At 39.3% G+C, this 24,068-nt stretch overlaps 1 protein-coding gene across 1 annotated transcript in view; it reads right to left on the reverse strand.

Moving 5' to 3' along the window:
* rgs11 (regulator of G protein signaling 11) overlaps nt 1-24,068 on the reverse strand; it is an 86,350-nt gene that overhangs the window by 59,185 nt on the left and 3,097 nt on the right. Inside the window, exons 2-6 of the mRNA XM_028812598.2 lie at nt 14,143-14,239; nt 13,123-13,173; nt 10,377-10,483; nt 4,239-4,290; nt 1,936-1,994 (exon numbers count right to left, since the gene is read on the reverse strand). Coding sequence (XP_028668431.2) covers nt 1,936-1,994; nt 4,239-4,290; nt 10,377-10,483; nt 13,123-13,173; nt 14,143-14,239 — 366 coding nt within the window. The remainder of the gene's footprint in view (nt 1-1,935; nt 1,995-4,238; nt 4,291-10,376; nt 10,484-13,122; nt 13,174-14,142; nt 14,240-24,068) is intronic.

Below are 24,068 nucleotides of genomic sequence, written 5' to 3' on the forward strand. Positions count from 1 at the left end.
TTTGGAATCTAACAAAAATATAATTATAGGGTGTATTGACACGAGTTGAGACAGAGTATAGGAGTGACATGGAGAACTTTATTTCTTGGTGAAGAAAGCACTGTCTGGGGCTTAACATAAGCAAATTCAAGGAACTGCTTATTGACTTTCACTGCACCAAAGAGCCTTTGTGTCCAGTCACCATTCAGCGAGTGGAGGTAGAGGTGGTGCATCAATACAGTTACTTGGAGGTCCACATCAATGACTGGCTGGACCAGTCTTTAACACAGAGGAACTACAGAAGAAAGGGCGGAGCAGACTGTTTTTTCTTAGGAGACTTTGATCCATCAATGTGGGTTGTGATATCCTTCACATGTTCTATGGCTTGATTTTCTTCACTGTGGTGCACTGGGAGGGTAACATCACTTTAAAGGGAGGTCCACAGAACCAAAATGTCAATTAAAAAGGAAGGCTCACTCATGGGACTCACTTTGTGCCCACTGGAAGCACAGTAGTTTAGGAGGAGAGAATGAAGACAAAACAAACAATGCTCCACATCCTCTCTTTGACATATTAGCGTTGAGGACTTGAGGACTTTCAGCCAATGAATTATTCAGGTGAAGTGTGTCAAACAAATTAGTGGAGCTCTTTCATATAACTGGGAATATGCCTATATGATAACCTGTCGTGATGCATGTTAGGGTTCCATGGCTGTGTGCGAGTGCTCAAGCTCCGTGGGTGTGCATGGTCATGTGGTCAAGTGGTGTTTAATGGGGGCATTGAGATTGTGCTTGAACGTGAATATGCAATTAATTCCAGTTTCCTCAATGGCTCTCTCTGTAGGTTGTAATTAGGATGCCACACCTACGCGAGCATAAAATAGCTTTGGCTGGTTAGAAAATGATTCAAAAGAAAAGAATTAAAATAGGAGGAAGTAATGGGAAGAAAAGAAGTGAGAGCAGAAGTGGTTGGGGAACCACAGATGACAGAGACTGGCAAAGCAGTCTGGAGAAACCCTGTGGTGCGACGGTATGAAGGGGTGCATGCTGAGTAAAGCAGAAGTGATCAGGGCTCCTAGGGATCCCTCGGACACCAAGATGGGTATAAGGAAGACAAAGCCAGGCTCAGCGCACCATGGTGGATGCTGAGGGATGGTGACCGGGATGGGAGTTGAGGAAGAGCTTCTAGGGATGCAGTGGATGATAGGGAAAATGGAGTCGTGTTCAGTACATCCTGGTAGATGCTGAGGGATGGTGGCTTGAATGAGAGTCGCGGAACAGCTTTTACCGGGGTCACAGCTCTACTGAACAGACCTGGAAGAAGGGTGAGCAAGGTGTGATGAGAGTGAGAAAGAGCACTGGATAAAGATTTTAAAGGCTATTCTGACTTGTGATTTTACCCTTGGTTTTAATGGGTCATTTATTGATTTATTTCTCGCATATTTTAACTTCCTCACTGGACACTTTTTTATTATGAATTATTTATGTGTTTATTTATTTCATAAAGAGAAGCACTACACTTTATTTATTTTGGACATTGCCTTGTTTATTGTTAATAAAAGCATTAAGGTTTTCTGCATCAGCCCTTGCTGTGTTGTGTTCTCATCACCCAGACCATCTCAGTTTCATGACTATTGATGACCTGAGTATAAGGTTTTAATGCAGCTGTGGGCATCACCATGCCTCACTGAGATTTATTGCTAGTGGCCTCTGGGATGTGCTCCATACCTGTATCTATGTACTACAAAATATAAATTAGATTTAATGTCCTCTTCCTACCTTCCAAATGCTATATACCATAATAAACAGCCCCATGTGCATTTACCACATTGGAAAGGCTACAACTGTGCTAAAGGTGCACATTGGCAGGTTGTGATCATGTGGTTTTCAAAACAGACTAGGAGCCCCCCCACACCCACACACGCACTTCAGGATAATATTCATGAACAATACTCACCCTTTCATAGTCAATCAAGTCACCTTGCTTCCGAATGTTTTTCTTGGCCAGATAAATTGCTGAAAGTTACAAGAGATCCAATGCATTAGGTTCTCGGTTTTTAGGACATCTAATGCTCCCAACCTAACATCCATCCATCCATCCATTTTCTAACCCGCTGAATCCGAACACACGGTCACGGGGGTCTGCTGGAGCCAATCCCAGCCAACACAGGGCACAAGGCAGGAAACAATCCTGGGCAGGGTGCCAACCCACCGCAGGACACACACAAACACACCCACACACCAAGCACACACTAGGGCCAATTTAGAATCGCCAATCCACCTAACCTGCATGTCTTTGGACTGTGGGAGGAAACCCACGCAGACACGGGGAGAACATGCAAACTCCACGCAGGGAGGACCCGGGAAGCGAACCCAGGTCCCCAGATCACCCAACTGCGAGGCAGCAGCGCTACCCACTGCGCCACCGTGCCGCCCCCCAACCTAACAGCAGCATAAAAACACTTTGGTTGTCAAAGAAACTGCAAAGGAAGGACTTTTGCAGAAGGCTTGGCTCATTCTCAGTAAGGACTTGTGCTGTAGGCAGGGTAAAGTAGGTTAGACTCACGGTGGGAGAACACAGCAAAGACATCATGTCACATGGTAAACCGCCAGTCATCATAATGTTGTAATCATTATAAAATAGAAGGTTGACTTTAATTGCTTATGTGTGTATTTTGTTATTAAAGAGGTGATTAGTGTCCACTTCAGGCTAAATTCCTTCCTAATGAAAGAAATTCTAATGGAATTTCATAGCTGGCAGGATATAAAGTTTTTAATTTCAGAGTTGTAGTCTTGGGCCCCAGTTTTGGCACCATTGCGGTTTGATTTGTGAGAACCTGCCACATTTGAGAAACATTATCTAGTGCAGGGGTGGCGAACTCCAGGCCTGGAGTGCCGCAGTGGCTACAGGTTTTCATTCTAACCCTTTTCCTAATCAGTGACCAGTTTTCACTGCTAATTAACTTTTTCCCCATCACTTTAATAGCCCTCTTAGAAGAGTTCAGCCCTCTGAATCGATTCCTTTCTTCATTAAATGACAGCCAAGCAGAAATTAGATGTGAAACGAGCCAACAGATGACCAACTAAACTGGAGCTTCAAACTCCAACCAATTTCACTCCAATCACTTTCTTAATGAGAAGCCAATTCTTGCTGTTAATTAAACCCATTATTTAATTCCATGTCTTGTTGCTGCTCTCATTCTGCCACAGCACACATTTCAAAAACTGTTCTTTTTCTGTTCTTTCTAAGAGCAGTGTGAAAATGTTTTGGTGACCTGAGAGATCAACCTTACCAAGACCATCACCTCTCTTTAATTTCAGATATTGTGTGATGGGCACAGGTCATGTGGTGGCTTGTTTTGTGTCTCATTATTGTTTGGCTGCTAATTAAAGAAAAAGAAACAACTATGGGGCCTGAGTTAAGTTAATTAAAAGAAGTAATCAGCAGCAAAAACTGGTCACTAATTAAGAAGATGGTAAGAATGAAAACCTGCAGCCACTGTGGCACTCGAGGCCTGGAGTTCGCCACCCCTGATCTAGTGTGTGCTTGGTGTGTGGGTGCGTGTGAGACCCCTGTTAGGATATAGCGGGCTGGTGCGTGTGAGACCCCTGTTAGGATATAGCGGGCTGGAAAATGACTGACTGACTGACTGACTGACTGACTGACTGACTGACTGACTGACTGACTGACTGACTGACGATAGGCCCTGCTGTTTTCAACTAAAGAGTCTGTGACGTCACCGCACCAACTGCTTGAGTCGAATCTCACTGAGTGTAATGAGTAACAATAATGTGAAACGGGCAGACTGAGCGGAAGACAAAGAAGACATTTTCTTGCTGTAACTACATAGTAAATATCAAAATGTGCAATTGTGCAATTATGCCAAAATCTTTGTATTATAGTTTACATACATTCATAAATAACTAACTGAACACTTAATTATTTAGTTTCTGGGTGTTTGAACAGATTCTGACATACAGAAATTTACTTTAACAGATGTCTCTGCAATAATTAAAGGGATACAGGTGGAAAGAAAAAGGTTATGATTTCTCAAGTGGCTTCTCCTAAGGAAAGTTAAACAATTCCTCTGTGCGCCCTAGTAATGGAAAATGCATACTTTTCATTCAAGTTATCACACTGGGATTAATGTTCCAGGGGAAGGAAGAGTGCGTCCTTGATTGGCCTGAGTCACGTCTAAGAAAAGTCAAAGCTATCAGTAGACAGAAATTGTTACTAAAAAGAAATGAGAGTTTCCTTACCATAGTCAAGTTCCACAGCTGGCCATTTATTTGTAGTCCAAAAGTATGGTGTCTGAAAAATACAGGGACAGAAGGAAGCACATAACGGTTATAGCAGGGATGTCTGGTGCTGCCCAGGGTGGAGTAAAGTACTGGTGTAGTCACTAAGGAAATGCCCCAACAGGATATATTTTACCCCTGTCTAAGTAAACCCAACTTTGCATACCTCTGCCAAGCCCCAAATATGACATTTAGGGGCACTTCCCTAATATAGTGCAGTTGTGGTGACTAAATAAAGTTCTCTGGGGGAAAAATTTTGGAATGAAGCACTGTACAAATGGTTAATCTGTGCAAACTTTGGCAGAGAAAGGTTCAAAGGTGTGAATTTGCATGCTGGACAAACACATAGACAGACAAACACACATTCAGTTTTATATATTAGAGAATACAGGAGATGGTATTAAAAATAATAAAGTGCAAAAAAATATTAATAAAAATCCTAACATTTGTCGACAACCACTAGATTAGGGGTAGTGTGTGTGAGAGAACGTTAACGCCCTACATAGAGTGCCATCTGTACGAAGCTGGCATAGCCACCATATGTTACCAAACACAGTGTTACTCATCTAAAGTCCTGGAGTAAGTTTAATTGATAAGAGTGAATGAGCAATTGTGAGTGTGGCAGACTATCTCTCCCTCCAATGCTAGTTCAAGTCTTACCCTCTGTAACTCTGAGTTGGATGGGAAGTAGGGGTGTAATCAAAATGGAAGAGCAAATCAAAGTGTTGTTGGCATGCCTTGGATCACTGTCCCTGCCGGGTTTGCATGTTCCCCCCAAATTCAATTCAATTTATTTTTGTATAGTGCTCTTTACAGAGTAAAAAAATTAACACAGCGACAAATGGGGACAACTAGTTTTCTACCCTTGGTAATAATTTCTCCATTAGATATACGGTATACATAAAAATATAATATCAGTTATAACAGTTAAGCCTCACGTGAATTGTGATTTTACAACTGTAAGTTTTCTTTACTGAAAAGATTTTTTTTTTTAGGGGCAAAAGAAAACAATTAATGTGAGAAGAAAAACAATACACAAAGTGAGAAAAGACACAAAACCAGGGAAATTAAAGGTTAACTATTCAGTGCATTTTTTTCAAACTATATGCAATCCCATGGAAAACACTTAGTGGTCACCGTTCATATGTGAGTATTAACTGTTACAGGGGGAGATTACACTTGACATAGATATCTGGACACCTCTAACTCTGGAAGGAAAGTATCCATAATGGGCACGTCATCATAAGGCACAAAACTTAATCATTATAACATGCACAAAAAACTTTGTTATTTTTATAAGCATCCATAAAATTACATTTTTGCACTTTTTTCTACTGTGACTATCTGAGTTGTAAAGAGCAACCCACTAACTGCACACATTTGTGACAGTCACTTTTGTACTTCGCTTTTTTGTCTATGCACTTCTACCTTCATGAAAGTATAGAGTAGGGCAAACCCATATTAAAACTAAGTGATTTCAAAGTGAACAACATAAATGGACCCTAACGATATATAACTTTTAATATTATCATGAAGATATGCATATCCGTACCCGCATTGCTTCTCCTCCCATTACTCTGGTTTTCCAGCCACATCCCCAAACGCAGGTTGATTAAGTTGACTGACTATTCTAAAATGGCCCTGTGTGAGTGTGGGATTGTGCAAAAATGGGCTCTGAGGTGGACTGGCACTCAGTCCTGGGCTGGTTTGCACAGTGCTACCAAAATAGGCTCTGGCCTCCTCATTTCCCTTATATGGGATATGAATGAAAAACAAAATGAAATCAATACAGTAATCCCTCCTCCATCGCGGGGGTTGTGTTCCAGAGCCACCCGCGAAATAAGAAAATCTGCAAAGTAGAAACCATATGTTTATATGGTTATTTTTATATTGTCATGCTTGGGTCACAGATTTGCGCAGAAACACAGGAGGTTGTAGAGAGACAGGAATGTTAGTCAAACACTGCAAACAAACATTTGTCTCTTTTTCAAAAGTTTAAACTGTGCTCCATGACAAGACAGAGATGACAGTTCTGTCTCACAATTAAAAGAATGTAAACATATCTTCCTCTTCAAAGGAGAGCGCGTCAGGAGCACAGAATGTCACATAGATGGAGAAAACAATCTCTAGCAAACAAGTCAATAGGGCTGTTTGACTTTTAAGTATGCGAAGCACCGCGGCACAAAGCTGTTGAAGGCGGCAGCTCACACCCCCTCTGTCAGGAGCAGAGAGAGAGAGAGAGAGAGAGAGAGAAAAACAAACAGTCCAAAATCAATACGTGCCCTTCGAGCTTTTAAGTATGTGAAGCACCGTGCAGCATGTCGTTTCAAGGAAGCAGCTGCACAAAAGATAGCAACGTGAAGATAATCTTTCAGCATTTTTAGACGAGCGTCCGTATCGTCTAGGTGTGCGAACAGCCCCCCTGTTCAATCCCCCTACGTCAGGATCAGAGAAAGTCAGTGCAAGAGAGACAGAGAAAAGTAAGTTGGGTAGCTTCTCAGCCATCTGCCAATAGCGTCCCTTGTATGAAATCAACTGGGCAAACCAACTGAGGAAGCATGTACCAGAAATTAAAAGACCCATTGTCCGCAAAAATCCGCGAACCAGCAAAAAATCCGCGATATATATTTAAATATGCTTACATACAAAATCCGCGATGGAGTGAAGCCGCGAAAGGCGAAGCGCGATATAGCGAGGGATCACTGTATGTTAATGGAACCATCTTTAAGATGCTCTCTCAAAATTCTCAGCTGAAACTTTTACAGTTAAAAAATCTTGAATCTTCTTATATAATACGCTACCGTGGCTGTCTTTTTGTCTGTCCAGGATTTTAACTCTTTGAGGGCTGAATATTTTTTCCAAAAAAGTTTTCTGAAAAGCACACAAAGCAATGGTTTCACACATAAGTCAACATAAAACATCAGTTGATATGTGCTGTGGCTTCTATTGACGCATGTTGCACAACTCTGATGGCAGTGGCTGCGTTGGGGGCACCTTGATGGTTAGCAGGAATACATGGTGGGCAGCTGCCTGCCTGTCTTTGCACAGCAGGTGGGTGGCAGTGTGACGCAATCTGGTTTGTACCTCTTGTCATCATAAGTAGTGGTCCTCCCAGGCAAACACTGCTGTAGGCACATCAGCTACATTAAAGTGTTCAGCACCAGGGGACCGATCAGATGATGCTGGTACCTCACTTTCGTTTTTGATCTCCATCACCAGATCATTTGTATCAAACTCGGAGTCTGATAAGTCAGAGTCCTATTCAATGAGATTACGTAAAATGTCCATGGAGTATTTTGCTTTGCACATTCGTTTTGGTCTCTCGCCAGATGTCGGTGCCATTTTAGAGGTTGTTTGCTCTTCGCTACTCAAGCATGCGTAGTGAATTGAGGTTAAATCAACAAAGCTATGTAACTTTCCTTCTAGCAAAGAGAGTCGAACTAAATGTAAGGGCGAGTTTTGTTACAGTTTATAGCTGACCGTCTATTACCATCCTCTACTCCTGAATTTTGACAAAAGTTGACGTCAGCCCTGAAAGAGTTAAATCACCTGTAGCTCACAAACCGTTTGACCTACTGACCTGAAATTTAGAACACATATACTATGTGACATCTACTATCCGATTTTGGGGTGATGATTAACCTGCAATCCTCTTTTTATTTTTATTTTATTGTAGAATCAACTTTTGGCAGCATGCACCAGGGCGGCCGTGCGGCACACGTGTACGTGCACAGTTCTCATTCCCTACCTTTGCCGTCACTTCCCCTACTTCTTCATATCTTAAATCATTCTGGAGGCAAATTGAAGACTTAAGTGCCAGCTTAATTGAAAAATTAAGGAAAACGTACTAAGAAATTGCAACACAAACACTAACTTAATCAGTTTTAATGTGAAAAGATGCCAACGAAAGAAGAGAAGAAGCGGGCCGCTAGGGTGGAGAACAGAAGAGCTGCTCAGGAATCAGCAAGCGCATCAACCTCTGAGCAAACAAATGCTAAACGTACAGAGAAAGAGGATGAAAACTATAAGTCAAGTGTATTTGTGCATTGCGCCATTACTGGTATAAGATAATTGACGAAAATGGCTTTATTTTTAGACAATATAGTATGTTTGGTAATTACAGCATTGTGCATTTTCATTTCCCTGCCAATTTTTGTATCAGCTTGACTTTAAAGAAAGCTCCTCCCAAAACTGAAAATTTTATATGTTATATTTAGTTTGTAGTGACAGAAAAAAAAGATTTTTAATCTCATGTTCTCATTCAGAAAGGATATAAAAACATTTCAGGAAGAATAGGTGTATATGGTGACCAACGCTGCATAACAGCCAATGCTTTCAAAAAATCCATGAGAAAAATCTCATGTTACTCAAATCGTATAATCTACATGTCAAGTCACCCAGTTTTAACCTCACAACATCCCAAACAACCACTTTTGGAAAATGGTCTTTGAACAAAAATGGAATGCGCCAGCCATCACAAAGACAAATTGTGTCTTACATGTCATACATGTGTCTTTGTGATGGCTGCAATTCCTTTCTGGATAACTCCTCATCATGCTAACTTTAAGCCTGGGACAGCACAACACAATTAACCAATTCTTGTTCACTTAATATCTCCTAAAATTGTTTAAAGTCCCCCATGGAACCACTTTCACCTACTGTACAGTGACAGGTACGTTGTTGTATGAACAGTCCTTTGTATGAAGAAGTATGAACAGTCCTTTGTATGAAGAAATATTTACTAACAGTTCTGCAAAATGATCTCTTAGGTAGATCCCACTAGAACTTCCATATTCTCCTTAATTTGATGAAGACCAGATTTATTATAACATCTGGAATCAACTCTCTGAATGTCGTGAGCAGTTAGCTCATCCAGAGCACTGATTTTAACTATGTGGACTTGAAAATGAGAACACCATAAAAGGAGCAAGGCAAACAGCAAGAACAATAAAGATTATTGATTACCAAGAATACCAAACCCAATATACGGCCCAAAATCAAAGTCATTGGATTCATGCAAAGCCTCAACTCCCTAGTAAGATTTTTTCACTAACTAAACACACACAAGAGCTTTCCACAATATCCAGAAACTTCGACACTGAGAGTACCGCATCGCCAACTTCTATAGGCAGGGAGTGACGATGTAATAATCACGTGACAAGCAATAATAAAGCAACCATAAACAATACAGTCAAAGACATGCAATACCGAACGAAACAGTTGTGCCAAAGAGAATAACCCAATCATAAAGCATAAAACAGTAATGATAATAATTAATGATGCAATACAAAATAAATGTGGAAATCTAAAAAGTTTAAAATCATATTATTCTTTTCACCATCATTTTAAAGAGTTCTCAAAGGCATATTTACATTTACACTTATTCACTTTGAAGATGCATTAATCCAAAGTGACTTACAAAGAGGTCAACATAATCAAATAAACATCTGTCTGTGAACTTGAAACAATTGTTACCACAGAAAACTGACCATCACAAGTGAAAAGCTCTAAATAAAACAGAACATAAGACTATTCACTTTTTTCTAATACCTTCACATCAAAACCATCATCAATTTGAAAGATATTCACTGAACGAGTGAATCTTCAACACAGGGATGGTGTCAGCAATTCAGATGAAGGTGGACAGCTTGCTCCACCAGCTAAGAATAACACGGGACAAATGTCTGGATTGAGATCTGATGACACGTAGTGGTGATATCACAAGGTAATTTAGAGTTATCAATCCACCTAAGGAATCTGAGAGAACCACATGGAGATACCAAAAACACGCAAACTCCACGCAAAGAGTGACCAACCCAACATTTGAAGCCAAGAGCTGTGTAGAGGCAATGCTAACCACCACATCACCATAGTGCTACTTACACGGACTATTTTATTATCTTGTTTTATTAGAGTGAAGCCTCTGTAGATAATTGTGACTTAGGTCATTCAATTCACGATCGCACATAAAGTACATGTCACATGCAGCATCATGCACTTTTCTCTACAAACCTGGAAATGAACAGATAAGCAACATTTTGATAATATATTTTTTTTTATGCCTGTTATCAAGTTAGAAATAGTTGGAGACTTCATTACCTGGAAACGGTATGGTGATTCGTCTGCCTTAAGAACAAGGGTCTTGGCATCTTTCAGTGGATAGATGTAGCCATACTTAACAATGAGATTTCCTAAATGCAGGGCCTCTGTTAGATATGAAAACAGAAAAATGAACAAAATCTATTGCAGAGCAATCCATTTTTGCAAATTTGTGAAGTAGTTTCACCCACACAATTTGGTACAATGATTGAAACTCTTGCATTCTCAGAGGAGGCTGTATAAACAAAGAGCAAAATGTGGGTGGTGGGCTGAGACCACCAGTTAACTATAAAAAATTGTGGGTAGGTGACTGAAAACAAATTTTATAGACATGTTATGGTGTTTTAAATCACTCAGTGCCCATTACTGGGTTGGAGAGAAATTATTACAACAGAGTGCTGACAGCTCTTAAAAGGCTACGTAGGAAGGCAACTATCCATGAGGACGTCACAGGCTTAGCCTGGCTGGATGCTTGAATGACAGTAGGCCTTCTAGTAGGGTTGGGAAGGGTGTCCTTTAATAAGCCACAGAGGATCTTATGAAGAGGGTGATTGCCAATACAATTTTGTCAAGAGTTGGCCTGTAGCAAGGGAACAGCATCAGGCTAGCACATTCAATTATATTAACAGGTTTTAGGTGTCTCGTCTGCTCAGTGACAAAGGGAAAATGAAGTAGTCAGTCTTGTTAGCACAGTGACAAGACGTCTTTAATGATAAAACCAGAAGATACACGTAAAACAGAAAGAAGGTCAAAAGCGGGAGATCAAAAATACATGAGCAAATTGGCCAAAGCATGAGGCAAGAATTTTATTAGAAAAGATGAATCAAAGGTCAGGACTGAAAAAGACAAACCAAAGTAATTTTAACAAAAATTTAGTAAGGTTTTGAATTTGCAGTTCGGATGAGCAAGTGAACTTTCAGCCGACCTTTTAACATGCTGTGTTGATTATCCGTGGGTCGCAAACTGTGAGGACATGCCCCTGACAAGGTGGGACGCCGTCCTAACAATAAGCGAGTAAAATGGCAGGGACCCTGACGAAACAAAATGGTGACAGAATCTGTACAAAAAAAAAAATGATACAAATGGTAAAGTAATTGGAAAATCTACAAATAAATGTCAGATATTAATTCTCTGATTCAAAAAATCCCCAAAAATGAGTATAAGTTTAAACAGAAATCACCATAAATGCATGAATAATATTAACAGATGTCATATCAAAACAGTTTCATAATCTGTTTAGGATTCTGTACTATCATTTTCTTATAGTTTTTGCTCAAATAAATTTTGTTTTATTAACATTGCACATTTTTCAGTTTTTTGTGACACCGTTTTAGTACCATTTATTGCTGGATTTTTCCTTTGTTTGTATCAATCTTTTGTGTTTTTGGATGGTTGCCTCAGTGTTTTCTTTGGCAGCGATGATCATTTATAGGCACATGATCAGGTATTATAGTTACGCATGACATTATCATGCTCCTGTCTTTTAAGATTGTAATGTGGTTTGGATAACAAAAGACTTCAATGATCGTTCACTGCGAAAGGCTATTTTAGTTAGGACCTCAGCAACAACTTATAATTGATTTTTGATTTTCATTATGGCTTTGATCACTGGCTTGTTTTGAATTTTTGCCTAGTTTTTTGACCATTTTTTTGCTTAACCCTTTGACTCTTTATTTCCCAGTCATGAAACAAACCTATTACAGGGCAGAATGGCTAGTCACTGTGCGTCCCAGTCTTTCTGTATTTATGCTCACTATAACATGCACAAGTACGAATAAAGAAAATGGTAATTATTATGATGTTTCCTTTCATTTTAGCCATCTTTGGCCTTGAAATGGTGAGCTTCTGTTTTCCATGTTCTTAACTCTTTGAGGGCTGAATATTTTCTCCAAAAAACATAGTTTCTGAAAAGCAATGGTTTCACACAGAAATCAACATAAAACATCTGTTGCTGCATGCTGTGGCTGCCAGTTTGCCAAGAATTGCATCAGGCTTGCTGCCAGGCTGTCTTTGCATGGCTGAGTCAAAGTCTCAATGCATTGCAATCTGGTTTCTACCTCTTATCATTGTTAAGTGGCAGTCCTTCCTGGCGAACAATGTCAGTACAACGATTAGCTGGGGACCAATCAGCTGAAGCTGGAACCTGACATTTGTTTCCAATCACTTGTATCAAAATCTGAGTCCGACGAGTCCAGTTCAGAGATAACAGGCAAAACGTCTTCCATGGAGTGTTTTGCTTTATGCATTCACTTTGATCTCTCTCCAAATGTCAGTGCCATTTTTGCCATTGTGTGCGCCTTGCTACTCACATGAGCGCAGGAAATCTCGGTCAAACCAATGAATCTAATTTTCTGAAACATAACGGTTGATTTTGTCAAAGCTTACAGTCAATTACCATTGTCAACTCCTCCTTTTGACAAAAGTCGACATCAGCCCTGAAAGAGTTAACTAACTAGCGCTGCAGCGCTGGTACCAAAATTAGCACACAGTTACCTTATTTCACATGGCAAAATAGCCTACCATGTTTCAGCCAGTGTACTGAAACAAATTCAAAATTCAAATTCCTGTTTTATGACTTTTGTGTTCATTTTTGATTTTTACTTTGGGGTAGGAGCAAAAGCTTTAGATTCATCAAAAATCAAAAATGCCTGTATATCAGCCCCCGATAGGAAAAACAAGCAATTATGACTTTCTGAAACTTATCAGGACACACCTATAATAATAGGTGTCCTGCCTCTCCACTTACCTTCTTCAGTGATGGAAAACCTCTGAATGAGCCACTCCACTATGTCATTCCCTAGGAACAAAATGAATGAGAGTTTCATCAACATAAAGTAATTGTGTATCAATAAACGCGGAACAAGGAACAACTAATGTAGCATCCACAAGATAACATGTTTTAAACATTTTTTCAGTTGTCCAGAAATGCAACTACATTATCATAGACATATAAACCTGAAACTGCTCAGTAGCTCCCAGGAGTCTCAATGCCAAGGGAACATGAGAAAACATTGCCTGAGGCAGCTCTTTGGGTGGAACTTGGTCAACAGATTAAATGGAAAAAATCTTGACTTTATTGTGGTTAAGGATGTTTGGGGTAAAATCTCACCACTGACTTACTGTCGCCTAACCAAATAAATTATAAAATAATGCAGTGGTCTGGGCAGGGTTTTCCATGATGGCATTATTCACTGTCCACCCATGAAATAATGCACAAAATGGTCTGCATTCACACCATATTATTTCAGTGTCCATCTGCCTGATGGACTTTTCTAGTCTTTCTGAGGCACCCCATCATAAATGTAATTTTTAAGTTAGACACTAGTGGGGTTTATGATCTTGCCAACTTACTTGACATACAGCATATTTTTCACACAACCATTGCAAGAAAGATGTCTCATTCATGTAAGGGAAATGAGTAAGAATTGTGTCCCCACGTCTCTCAATTATACAATAAAAGATGTTGACTAAGCATGGCTTTGGGGACAAAATCTAAGGACTTCCTAGAATGGCACTTTGATATTTACTATAAATTGGTTTCCCAGGTAATTAATAGATAGATAGATAGATAGATAGATAGATAGATAGATAGATAGATAGATAGATAGATAGATAGATAGATAGATAGATAGATAGATAGATAGATATTTACTTTATTAATCCCAAGGGTCAATTCATTTATTTGATTTATTAAAATTGATTTATTAAATGAGGTCTGTTTAGTCATAAAAGTCATTGGGCCAATTAATGCACAATATGCTCTTACCTGTCATAGCATGTGGGATTACTGTAATTAGGAGCCTTTGGTTTCTCATTTTTATCCCAACATTAGGGTCCTGCATGGCTAAAATAACCCGCTCCATCTAGAAAAAAAAAAAAATTGCCATTTGATATATCAAAACATGTATATTCGGTATTACAATATATGGGGTATACAGTATGTGTCTGCACCTCAAATTTAAATTTGGCTGTGACATCCTATTACTTGTACATAAATATGCAGCCATTTTTGTAAAGCACGGGTATGTTTGCAGCCATTGGAACCGGGCGTGCTACTATTAATGCAGACTGGAGAGAGTGGCACACAGTCCACGGAACACAGAAGTGAAACAAGTAGTACTGAAGTATTTGGTATTTATTATTGTATAATAATAGTGATAATTTTTTTGTTTTTTCATTTTTGAGCTTCCTAGACACCCCAAATGTAGAATATCTCATGAAATAATTTTTGACATAAAAACAGAAAATCCAGGGCCGAAAGGGTTAATGGATAACAGTGGGCACGCCCTTATTAAAAATTTCAGGTTTTCATGATTTAAAGACTGCAATCAGGTTAAATAACGACAGATTTTTTCAGTTCTACTAAGATCGTTATTGAATATATTTGAAGTGAAAACAAGTTAATTATTAAATTAAATTATTATTATTTATATGGGGAACCATGATGGTGCAGTGGGTAGCACTGCTGCCTCGCAGTTGGGAGACCTGGAGACCTGGGTTCGCTTCTCGGGTCCTCCCTGCGTGGAGTTTGCTTGTTCTCTGCGTGGGTTTCCTCCGGGCGCTCCGGTTTCCTCCCACAGTCCAAAGACATGCAGGTTAGGTGGATTGGCGATTCTGAATTGGCCCTAGTGTGTGCTTGGTGTGTGGGTGTGTTTGTGTGTGTGTCCTGCGGTGGGTTGGCACCCTGCCCGGGATTGGTTCCTGCCTTGTGCCCTGTGTTGGCTGGGATTGGCTCCAGCAGACCCCTGTGACCCTGTGTTCGGATTCAGCGGGTTGGAAAATGGATGGATGGATTATTTATATATTATTTTAAGACAAAATTAACACATTTCAGTGTTGTGAAGGCATAAATGTGCACCATGCCAAATACTGCCATAAATTCCTGCAGCTCCTCTAAGGTTGCAACTAGTAGCTTCTCCGATCAGCTTTTAGTTTTGGGAGAGCATGTTATGGTCCCACATTTCCTCTGTATCTTAATAATGTTTTTTTGTAGGAGCAGCAGATTTTATTTGAATTCAATTAGAATCTCTTTAATTGATTTTAAGTGGGGTCCAATGATGTTTGGACATGGCTTGCAATGTGACTGGATGTGTCCAGCTGAGAATGATTAACTCCAAGAACGGACCAGGTTCAATATTGGGAAAGGCACAGTGGAAAGGGAAATCCACTTAAAGTGCCATATCATAGCCACAGAAACAACAAGATGGCAACAACAAAAACCAATAAGGACATAAATAATGATTTTATACGTAGATTGTATAAAATTATTATTTATTTTACAATACGCATTAGGCTCTGCCAGGAAACCCCATTGAATTTTAGCAGGATGAAGGCAGCTGTAGCAGTTAGGATGCCCTCCTTGCCACTTCTTGTCGGTCCATTTCTCTTTTAGAGGAAGCACTCTCAGTGTTCATGTCATGATCTTCTTTATCTGCTGCCAGAGAATGGAAGGTTTTGAAGGGACACAATTCAAATGTCCCAGGTGGAGCAGGTCAGCAGTCGTGGTGCTACAGTGTGTCTGGGGTCCAAGGTGTGGGAATGCTTTTTATTTCTTTAAGAAAATATGGTACATAAAAGCTTTCAGTTTTTGTCCCGTTTTGCTAGACATCTCCAGAAACATAGAATTTTCTTCTCCTGTCCAGGGATGGATCTACCATCAGGACATTCCAGGTGGGGACTATGACAGCAAGAGGTCTTTTTTCTACTCCCCTGCTTGATGGAATGATGAAATATCCATGAGCCAGAATTATCACGAGGATCCCCACCAGCTTGATTAAATGATCAAGCATCCCAATGATGCCAAATTGACCAAAGGGATCCTCTGCACCTACTTGACGAAATGATTGAATATCCGCATGCCACCAAAATGACCAAGGGGGACACCCCAACCTGCTTGATGAAGTAATCAAGTCTTGTGCTGCTTTGGTTAAAGTATGTTCAACTCTTAAGGAGCTAAGTCACCCAGGGGCCTGCGGGGGTCTTAATCTGGCCTTGCTCCTGTCAAATGTTAAGAAATACGTTTCTTAAAGAATGATACAAAATAATAGCGAAAGAAAAAAGCAGTCGCAGTCAATTAGATTAGATTACACGTCATTTGTTCCCAAGGAGAAAATTAAACTTTACAGAAACTCCCAAAATAAATAAATAAATACATATAATAAAAACAAACAATAACCCCCCCCCACCCAACCAAATACACATAAAAACTTCTGGTTTGGATAATTGAGAGGTGCTGCTGTCAGTAACAGGCTTGCAGTAGCAGTAACATGAGGTCAAACCTGCCCAGATTGTACCACTGATTTATATTTAAAGTCATAAATATTTGGATATAGCAGATCCAGCTTGTAGTGTCCATGAATGGAATTTGCAAAATAGACACTTATAAGTAACACATAGTATAATATGGTACAAAGCACATAAAAAGAAAAGCAAGTAATACCACTTAGCAATGATAATTATAAGTGAAAATAAAATATGTAAAAGCATATTTCATAAGCAGGTTATATATATATATATGTGTGTGTGTGTGTATGTGTGTATGGGTGCAAAGCTTATTACATACAAAGACCACTTTGACATAATGAATAGCATGTATTGAACTTCATTGATGCCTACACTGGTTAAATATGAAGAAAGTTACCATCACCAGGGTTTGTCATTTGGTGGCTGTGGCAACGCGCTGCATCAGTGCACACTCCCCACCGTCTCTACCATCACCATTAGAAAGGGTCAATGTAGAAGACAGAAAGATTTTTGTTTTTCAATTTTTTAATTATTTCTCCTGAAAACAATTGATTTATTTTTCCATTGAAGTACTATTGGCTATAAAAGCTAATTACAGTTAAAAAAAATAAATAAATAAAGAAGGCCTCCCATGAATTCCTGTGAACAAAGGCCTGTGTTTCAAATGGGCATTCTCTCCGTTTTCTCAATGTCTGTACAGCTTGTGTGTTTGGGAATTACAGGATTCCTCCCACATCCCAATGACATGCATGTTACACTAACTCTAAATGGAGCCTAAATGAGAGAGAGAGTGCGTGCGTGTGTGTGTGTGTGTGTGTGTGTGTGTGTGTGTGTGTGTGAGCAAGCAAACCCTGTGATTTACTGGTGTCCCATTTAAGGCTGATACAAATCAGATGATGTTTCAGTTTTTTTATTTTTAATACATTTGAAAAATTTCCTAAAACACAGTTTTTGCTTTGTCATTCCGAGAGTTGCTTGATGAGGAGGAAAACGAATTTAAACTATTTTAGCACAAGACTGCAACATAACAAAATATGAAGAAAGTTAAGGGGTCTGAATATTTTCTGAAGGTAATGTTTATAATATAGAAATCCGCAAAGGGAGAAAATGAATCACATATACCAAGTCAACCGAGTACACATTTAACTGGGACATGGATCAAGTAATATTCAGGGCAAATACTGAGAGTGCCAGAGAGCTGGCTGAATTGGGACTATCAAGTGAAAACGCCATTAACAGACACTTGGCTTGGACATGAAGTCAGCATATGCAGGCTTAAAAAGAAGAACATTCAAATAACAAAAAAAGACTTTATGACCAACACCCTCTGAACACAACTTACTAATCCACCCCTCTTACACCTACACACCCCACTCATTTGCAACATGCAAACTGTATTACAGACCTTCACTTTAATTATATTATATATATATATATATATATATATATATATATATATATATATATATATATATATATATATATATATATATATATATATTACACACACACACACAGTACATACATACACACACTGGGGCCCTAAGCAACATCTCCTTTGGCCCGCCCAAACTTCCCAACATTTCTCTCCCTGAATCTTCTAGTTTAGTATTTCTTATAACAACTTTAATTAGAAAAATAAATGTATAAATAAATAATAAATAAACAAAGAAGCACACATCACAAACTTAGCTATAACTTTTTGATTTGTTTCCTTTATAAATGAAGGCCTAATTAGTAATAAATAATAATAATAATAATAATAATAATAGTCTAAGGTATCAAGGTATGCTGTTACTCTGTTCCTTGATATATCCAACATGTGATACAACCACAACAAAAACAACAACCATAATACTACTACAACAACAACAACTACTACTACTAATGATAGAATAATATAATAATGAAAGAATAATTAAATAATAAGAAGAATATTAAAACAAAACTGAGTGCCATTATAAATAAAACCACTCATCCTCTCTCTGACATACTAACACTGAGGACTTTCAGCCAATGAATTACTCAGCAGAAGTGTGTCAAGAAATGTGACTGGGGGTCCTTTATACCAACAGTGATATGTCTGCATAATGTCTCACTGGGACTGGGACTGCCAAGTCAGAAGGTTATCTTTCTTTTTAGTTTTCTTGCTTTATAGTCATTATGATGTGTGTTCAGCCCAAAGTGTGGGTGTTAATTTATTTATTTGTTTGTTTAAAGAGCTTCTGTAAAAAGCCAAATTTCCCCCTGTGGACAAATAAAGTTCTATATAATAATATTTACCTAATTTCATAATAATGATCATAAAATATAATAACAACTACTAATAATTACAATAACAACATATAATACAAAAACTATTACTACTACTACTACTAATAATAATAATAAAATAAAAACTACTGATACTACAACTGAATACACTCAATAAACTTACTTAAAGCAATAAACACAGGGTCAAAAATGAAAATGTGAATATATCACCTACACTTAAGAATCTATTTAAACTTCATTTTGTCCTTCCAATGACAGCAGGTACCAATAAGGCATTAAGTAAACCAGTAATGTTAGTTGCCAATAAAATGAATCAACAATTGAATTTAATCTGAGCTATTTGCTCTTTTTGAATGTCACAGTTGCTTGTGTGGTGGTCTCCCACAATTCAGCCAATAACTATCTAGTGAGCCGGAGAGCCATCTGTGTGTCAGTAAAATTTACAAAAATGTCCCCAGTGCAGCAACACTCAGAGCACTTCATATGTCAACTAATGTTAGTAGACTTCAACAATGTTTGTAGGTCCTGAGGTCTATATGGCTATAATAAATAAACCACTCGGTAATGTAACATAAGATAATATCTATTAAACACTGGATATCGAAACTATTGCTCATAATGCTATTGTTACTCTAGTGTTACTCCAGTAAACTACGAGCGTTAGTGTAGTGGCGATTGATGTAAAGTTAGCTGACTTAATGGAAACTGGACAAATTCAAATTTCTAAACCTGCCAACTGCGGCATAAGCTGCTCCTTCATGCTTTCATTTTTTTTTCTTCTGTGCTTCTGACTGGCAATGACTCGAAACCATCTCTCTCCTTGGTAATGGAAAATGATCATAACAAGTGACTGTCAATGACGTTAATTTGATGATTCAGGAAACAGCAGTAACCCACTAGGTGCACACCTCCCCCATCGGTCTTTTAATCATGAGCCCCACATGCACTGCACAATGTGTGCTCATATATATATATATATATATATATATAAAATATATTCTACAAAGTAAATGAGTGTGTTAAAGCAGATAAGATGGCAGGATTATCATGTCAGCGAAAGCAAGAACAACTGGCAACCACGTTCATTTGTTTTTATTAACACAGAAAGTTTTGATAAAAAGCTTTGCTTGGTTTTTCATTTTTCGTATACCAGCCAACTTCCAAGTGAATTGTTATTCAAAAGCAAATGATTAAAAGACAATCTAAACCACAAGATATGCCCATTGATTTATTCATATAATTTGCATATTGAGCCTCCGCTATTGCAGTATTCAAGAACAGAAAGCACAGAATCGGCAATCAGAAAGCTTCACAATAAGAGGCCGACTTCAGTAGAATGATCCATCATTTAATCAATATTCCCAATTGACTGAGGATGGATGAAGGAGGGACCCTAGAAAAATCTGTGGAATATTACTGAGAAACAGTAGCGCTGCTGACTCGCAGTAAGGAGACCCGGGTTCGCTTCCCGGGTCCTCCCTGCGTGGAGTTTGCATGTTCTCCCCATGTCTACGTAGGTTTCCTCCGGTTGCTCCGGTTTCCTCCCACAGTCCAAAGACATGCAGGTTAGGCGCATTGGTGATTCTAAATTGTCCCTAGTGTGTGCTTGGTGTGTGTGGGTGTGTGTGTGTGTGTCCCCTACGGTGGGTTGGCACCCTGCCCGGGGTTTGTTTCCTGCCTTGCGCCCTGTGTTGACTGGGATTGGCTCCAGCAGACCCCCGTGACCCTGTAGTTAAGATATAGCGGGTTGGATAATGGATGGATGGATGGAAATTTTAATAAATATAATTGATTTCAGGCCTGGGTTCGCTTTCCGAGTCCTCCCTGTGTGGAGTTTGCATGTTCTCTCTGTGTCTCGTCCGAGTGCTCCAGTTTCCTCCCACAGTCCAAAGACATGCAGGTTAGGTGCATTGGCGATCCTAAATTGTGCTTGATGTGTGTGTGTGTGTGTGTCCTGCGGTGGGCTGGCGTCCTGCTCTGGGTTTGTTTCCTGCCTTGTGCCCTGTGTTGGCTGGGATTGGCTCCAGCAGACCCTCGTCACCCTGTAGTTAGGATATAGCAGGTTGGATAATGGATGGATGGATTACTGAGAAACAAAGAAACAGTTTTTGTAAGGCAAATACCTTAAAACTGCACATCTTTTCAAGTTTGCAATGTCTGATCACTTTTTTTGGGGATGAGCAAATGGACTGAGTTGCTGTAAGTTGCAATATTCATGAATCAAATAAAGGGAAGAATTTCTACAAACAAAATGGATTAAAAAAAACTTCTGATAATGTATATCAAAGAAAATAAAAAAATAATAATAAAGGTTTTGTATAAAATGTCCAAGCTAGAGAACCAGCATTTAATTCCCTCAATTGGTCCCAAACCTATTGCTCATATTAATTCATAATTGATGGACAATTTAAGATTTTAATGTCAAGGTCCTTTAAGTAATTTCTAATTATGCTTTAAATGTCTTGTCGGTGTGTTTCTGGGAATTCTTTCTGGCCATGTTAAAATAGTAATTTCCAGTCCTGACATCTCAAAATATTAGTGTTTATCATAAACAGTTGCACAATATATACAACTACAGTATATATTGTGTAGAAATAATAAAAACTGTTGTTTTCTTTTACTTTAGCCTCCCATTCCCTAAATTCCCTTCGTATACTTTAGAATCACAAAGGGCTAAGGGATTTCCCAGCAAAATGAGAGCAAACGCAGAAGAAAAGCCTGGATGGGGCACCAGTCCATCCCAGGGCACTCGGACCCACCCTTACTCTTGGAGAGCCCATGTGCAGTCACTTTTGTAACCACTTAAGTCTAAGGGATGCCAGAGGATGTAACTTCTTGTTGTTATAATTAGATGCAAGAACCAAAATATGTAAGAATATTACTTTTTAAAGAAGCTGCACAATGCCCAGCAGTGGATGGTGTTTCCTTCTGTGCTGGTTCATGTCCTGCACTTGACATTTCTAGGATAGACTCTGGCTCCGCTGACCCTGAATGAGACTAAGTAGCTTTGGGAATGTTATGTTATCCATCTATTTCTGAATGTTCCCATTAATCTGAACTCAGGTTCAAAAGGAAAATGGTGCCTTTCCCAGAAGAACCAAGTGCAAGACAGGAGTGAAAATTTAGACAGGATGCCAGTTCTAGTGCAGGCCATTCAAACAAATGCTGTATAATCATATCAACCATAACAACTTAACATGCATTTTCATGGAATGAGATAGGAAAACTGGAAAAAAATGACACATGCAAAAACATGCAAAATCCACAAGTAGCCAGGCTAAGATTTAAACCTGTTCTCCGGAAGCTGTGAAACAGCAGTGCCACCCACTGCGTCACACTGCCTACACTCTTAAAGTTACTGGTTCTACAATGGCACTTTACTGGGCTATGTGGTTCCAAACTGGTCCATTGCTTGACAAAGAATTGTTTCATTCTGTGAAAGCTTCTTTGCATATAACATTGGTTCTTTGGAATTTGAAAAGGTTCCTAATACACTGACAAAACAGAAATCCTGAATGTTAAGCACGCAGGCTACCTATAAGGATACAACAGGGACCTGAACTCGGCCTGTATTATTGTATGCAGCAACAGTCCTTTTAAAATCAAGAACCACTGGTATGTCATAAACCTGTTATCATCTGCTCATGGTTATTTATGGAGCCTGTCACAGATCTAAATAAATAAAGATTTGCTCTGGAACTTTCCTCTGGAATGCTCTTTTGGGATCTAAATTGGCCCTAGTGTGTGCTTCGTATGTGGGTGTGTTTGTGTGTGTCTTGCGGTAGGTTGGCACCCTGCCTGGGATTGGTTCCTGCCTTGTGCCCTGTGCTGGCTGGGATTGGCTCCAGCAGACCCCCGTGACCCTGTGTTCGGATTCAGCGGGTTGGAAAATGGATGGATGGATGTTCTTTTGGGAAACAAAAATGATTTCCTTATGGCATTGATCTGAAAAAACACTCTGCCCCTTTATTTTTAAGAGTTTAAAGTCTATTACTGAGAAGTAATTTTCTTAGTTTTATTAATTTACTTTGTAATTTACAAATCATTGTATCTAACCACTGTATAACACAGAATGTCTAAGCAATAATTTAATTCTGTTCTCATACTAACCCTTCTACATCTTTTTTTTCCATCGTTCTTAAAATGCCCTTACCAGAACAGAGCTTTTCTCAAGTAGCCACGCAGTGCAAGGCAGAAACTATGTGGTGCCAGTTTATCACAGGGCCCACTTTTAAGCACACATTCATGCAGAGTCAGTTGAAATGATGTGGGAAACCCAGTGTGGTGTAATGGTTAAAGCCTTGGACTGTAAACTCTGGGGTTGTTGGTTCAAATCCCACTCCTTACACCATCTGACCATAAGCAAGTCATTTCAGCTATTTGTGCTCTAACTGAAAAAAACAACAAAAATGTAACAAGTTGTATCTTTAATGTTGTAAATTGCCTTGGATAAAGGTGTCAGTCATATAAAAAGTAATAATCATAAACCCAATACAAATATGGGAGAAATTAGCAAACTCACCCTGAATAAGGAGTGGTTCTGGGATTTGATCTAATGTGCTGTGCCATTACTGACATGTAATATGCATTATTTCACATCTTTGCAAAAATCAGTCAGTCAGTCTTTGTCCAACCCGCTATATCCTAACACGGGGTCATGGGGTCTGCTGGAGCCAATCCCAGCCAGCACAGGGCGCAAGGCAGGAATAAACCCCGGGCAGGGCGCCCACTCACCGCAGTCTTTGCAAAAATATTTTTCAAAAGTAAAAATTAATGACTTTTTATTCTAAATAATGCTGTAAGCACTTTCAATCTTGTGGACAGATTTATATACTGTGAATGTAAAAAAATTGTTGGCATCAGTACAATACTGCTTGGTTAATATTTCCTTCCATCCATCCATCCTTTTTCCAACCCGCTGAATCCGAACACAGGGTCACGGGGGTCTGCTGGAGCCAATCCCAGGGCACAAGGCAGGGAACCAATCCTGGGCAGGGTGCCAACCCACCGCAGGACACACACAAACACACCCACACATTAGGGCCAATTTAGAATCGCCAATCCACCTAACCTGCATGTCTTTGGACTGTGGGAGGAAACTGGAGCGCCCGGAGGAAACCCACGCAGACACGGGGAGAACATGCAAACTCCACGCAGGGCGGACCCGGGAAGCGA

This window comes from Erpetoichthys calabaricus, chromosome 11 (assembly GCF_900747795.2).
Source record: "Erpetoichthys calabaricus chromosome 11, fErpCal1.3, whole genome shotgun sequence".
Classification (NCBI taxonomy): Eukaryota; Metazoa; Chordata; class Cladistia; order Polypteriformes; family Polypteridae; genus Erpetoichthys; species Erpetoichthys calabaricus.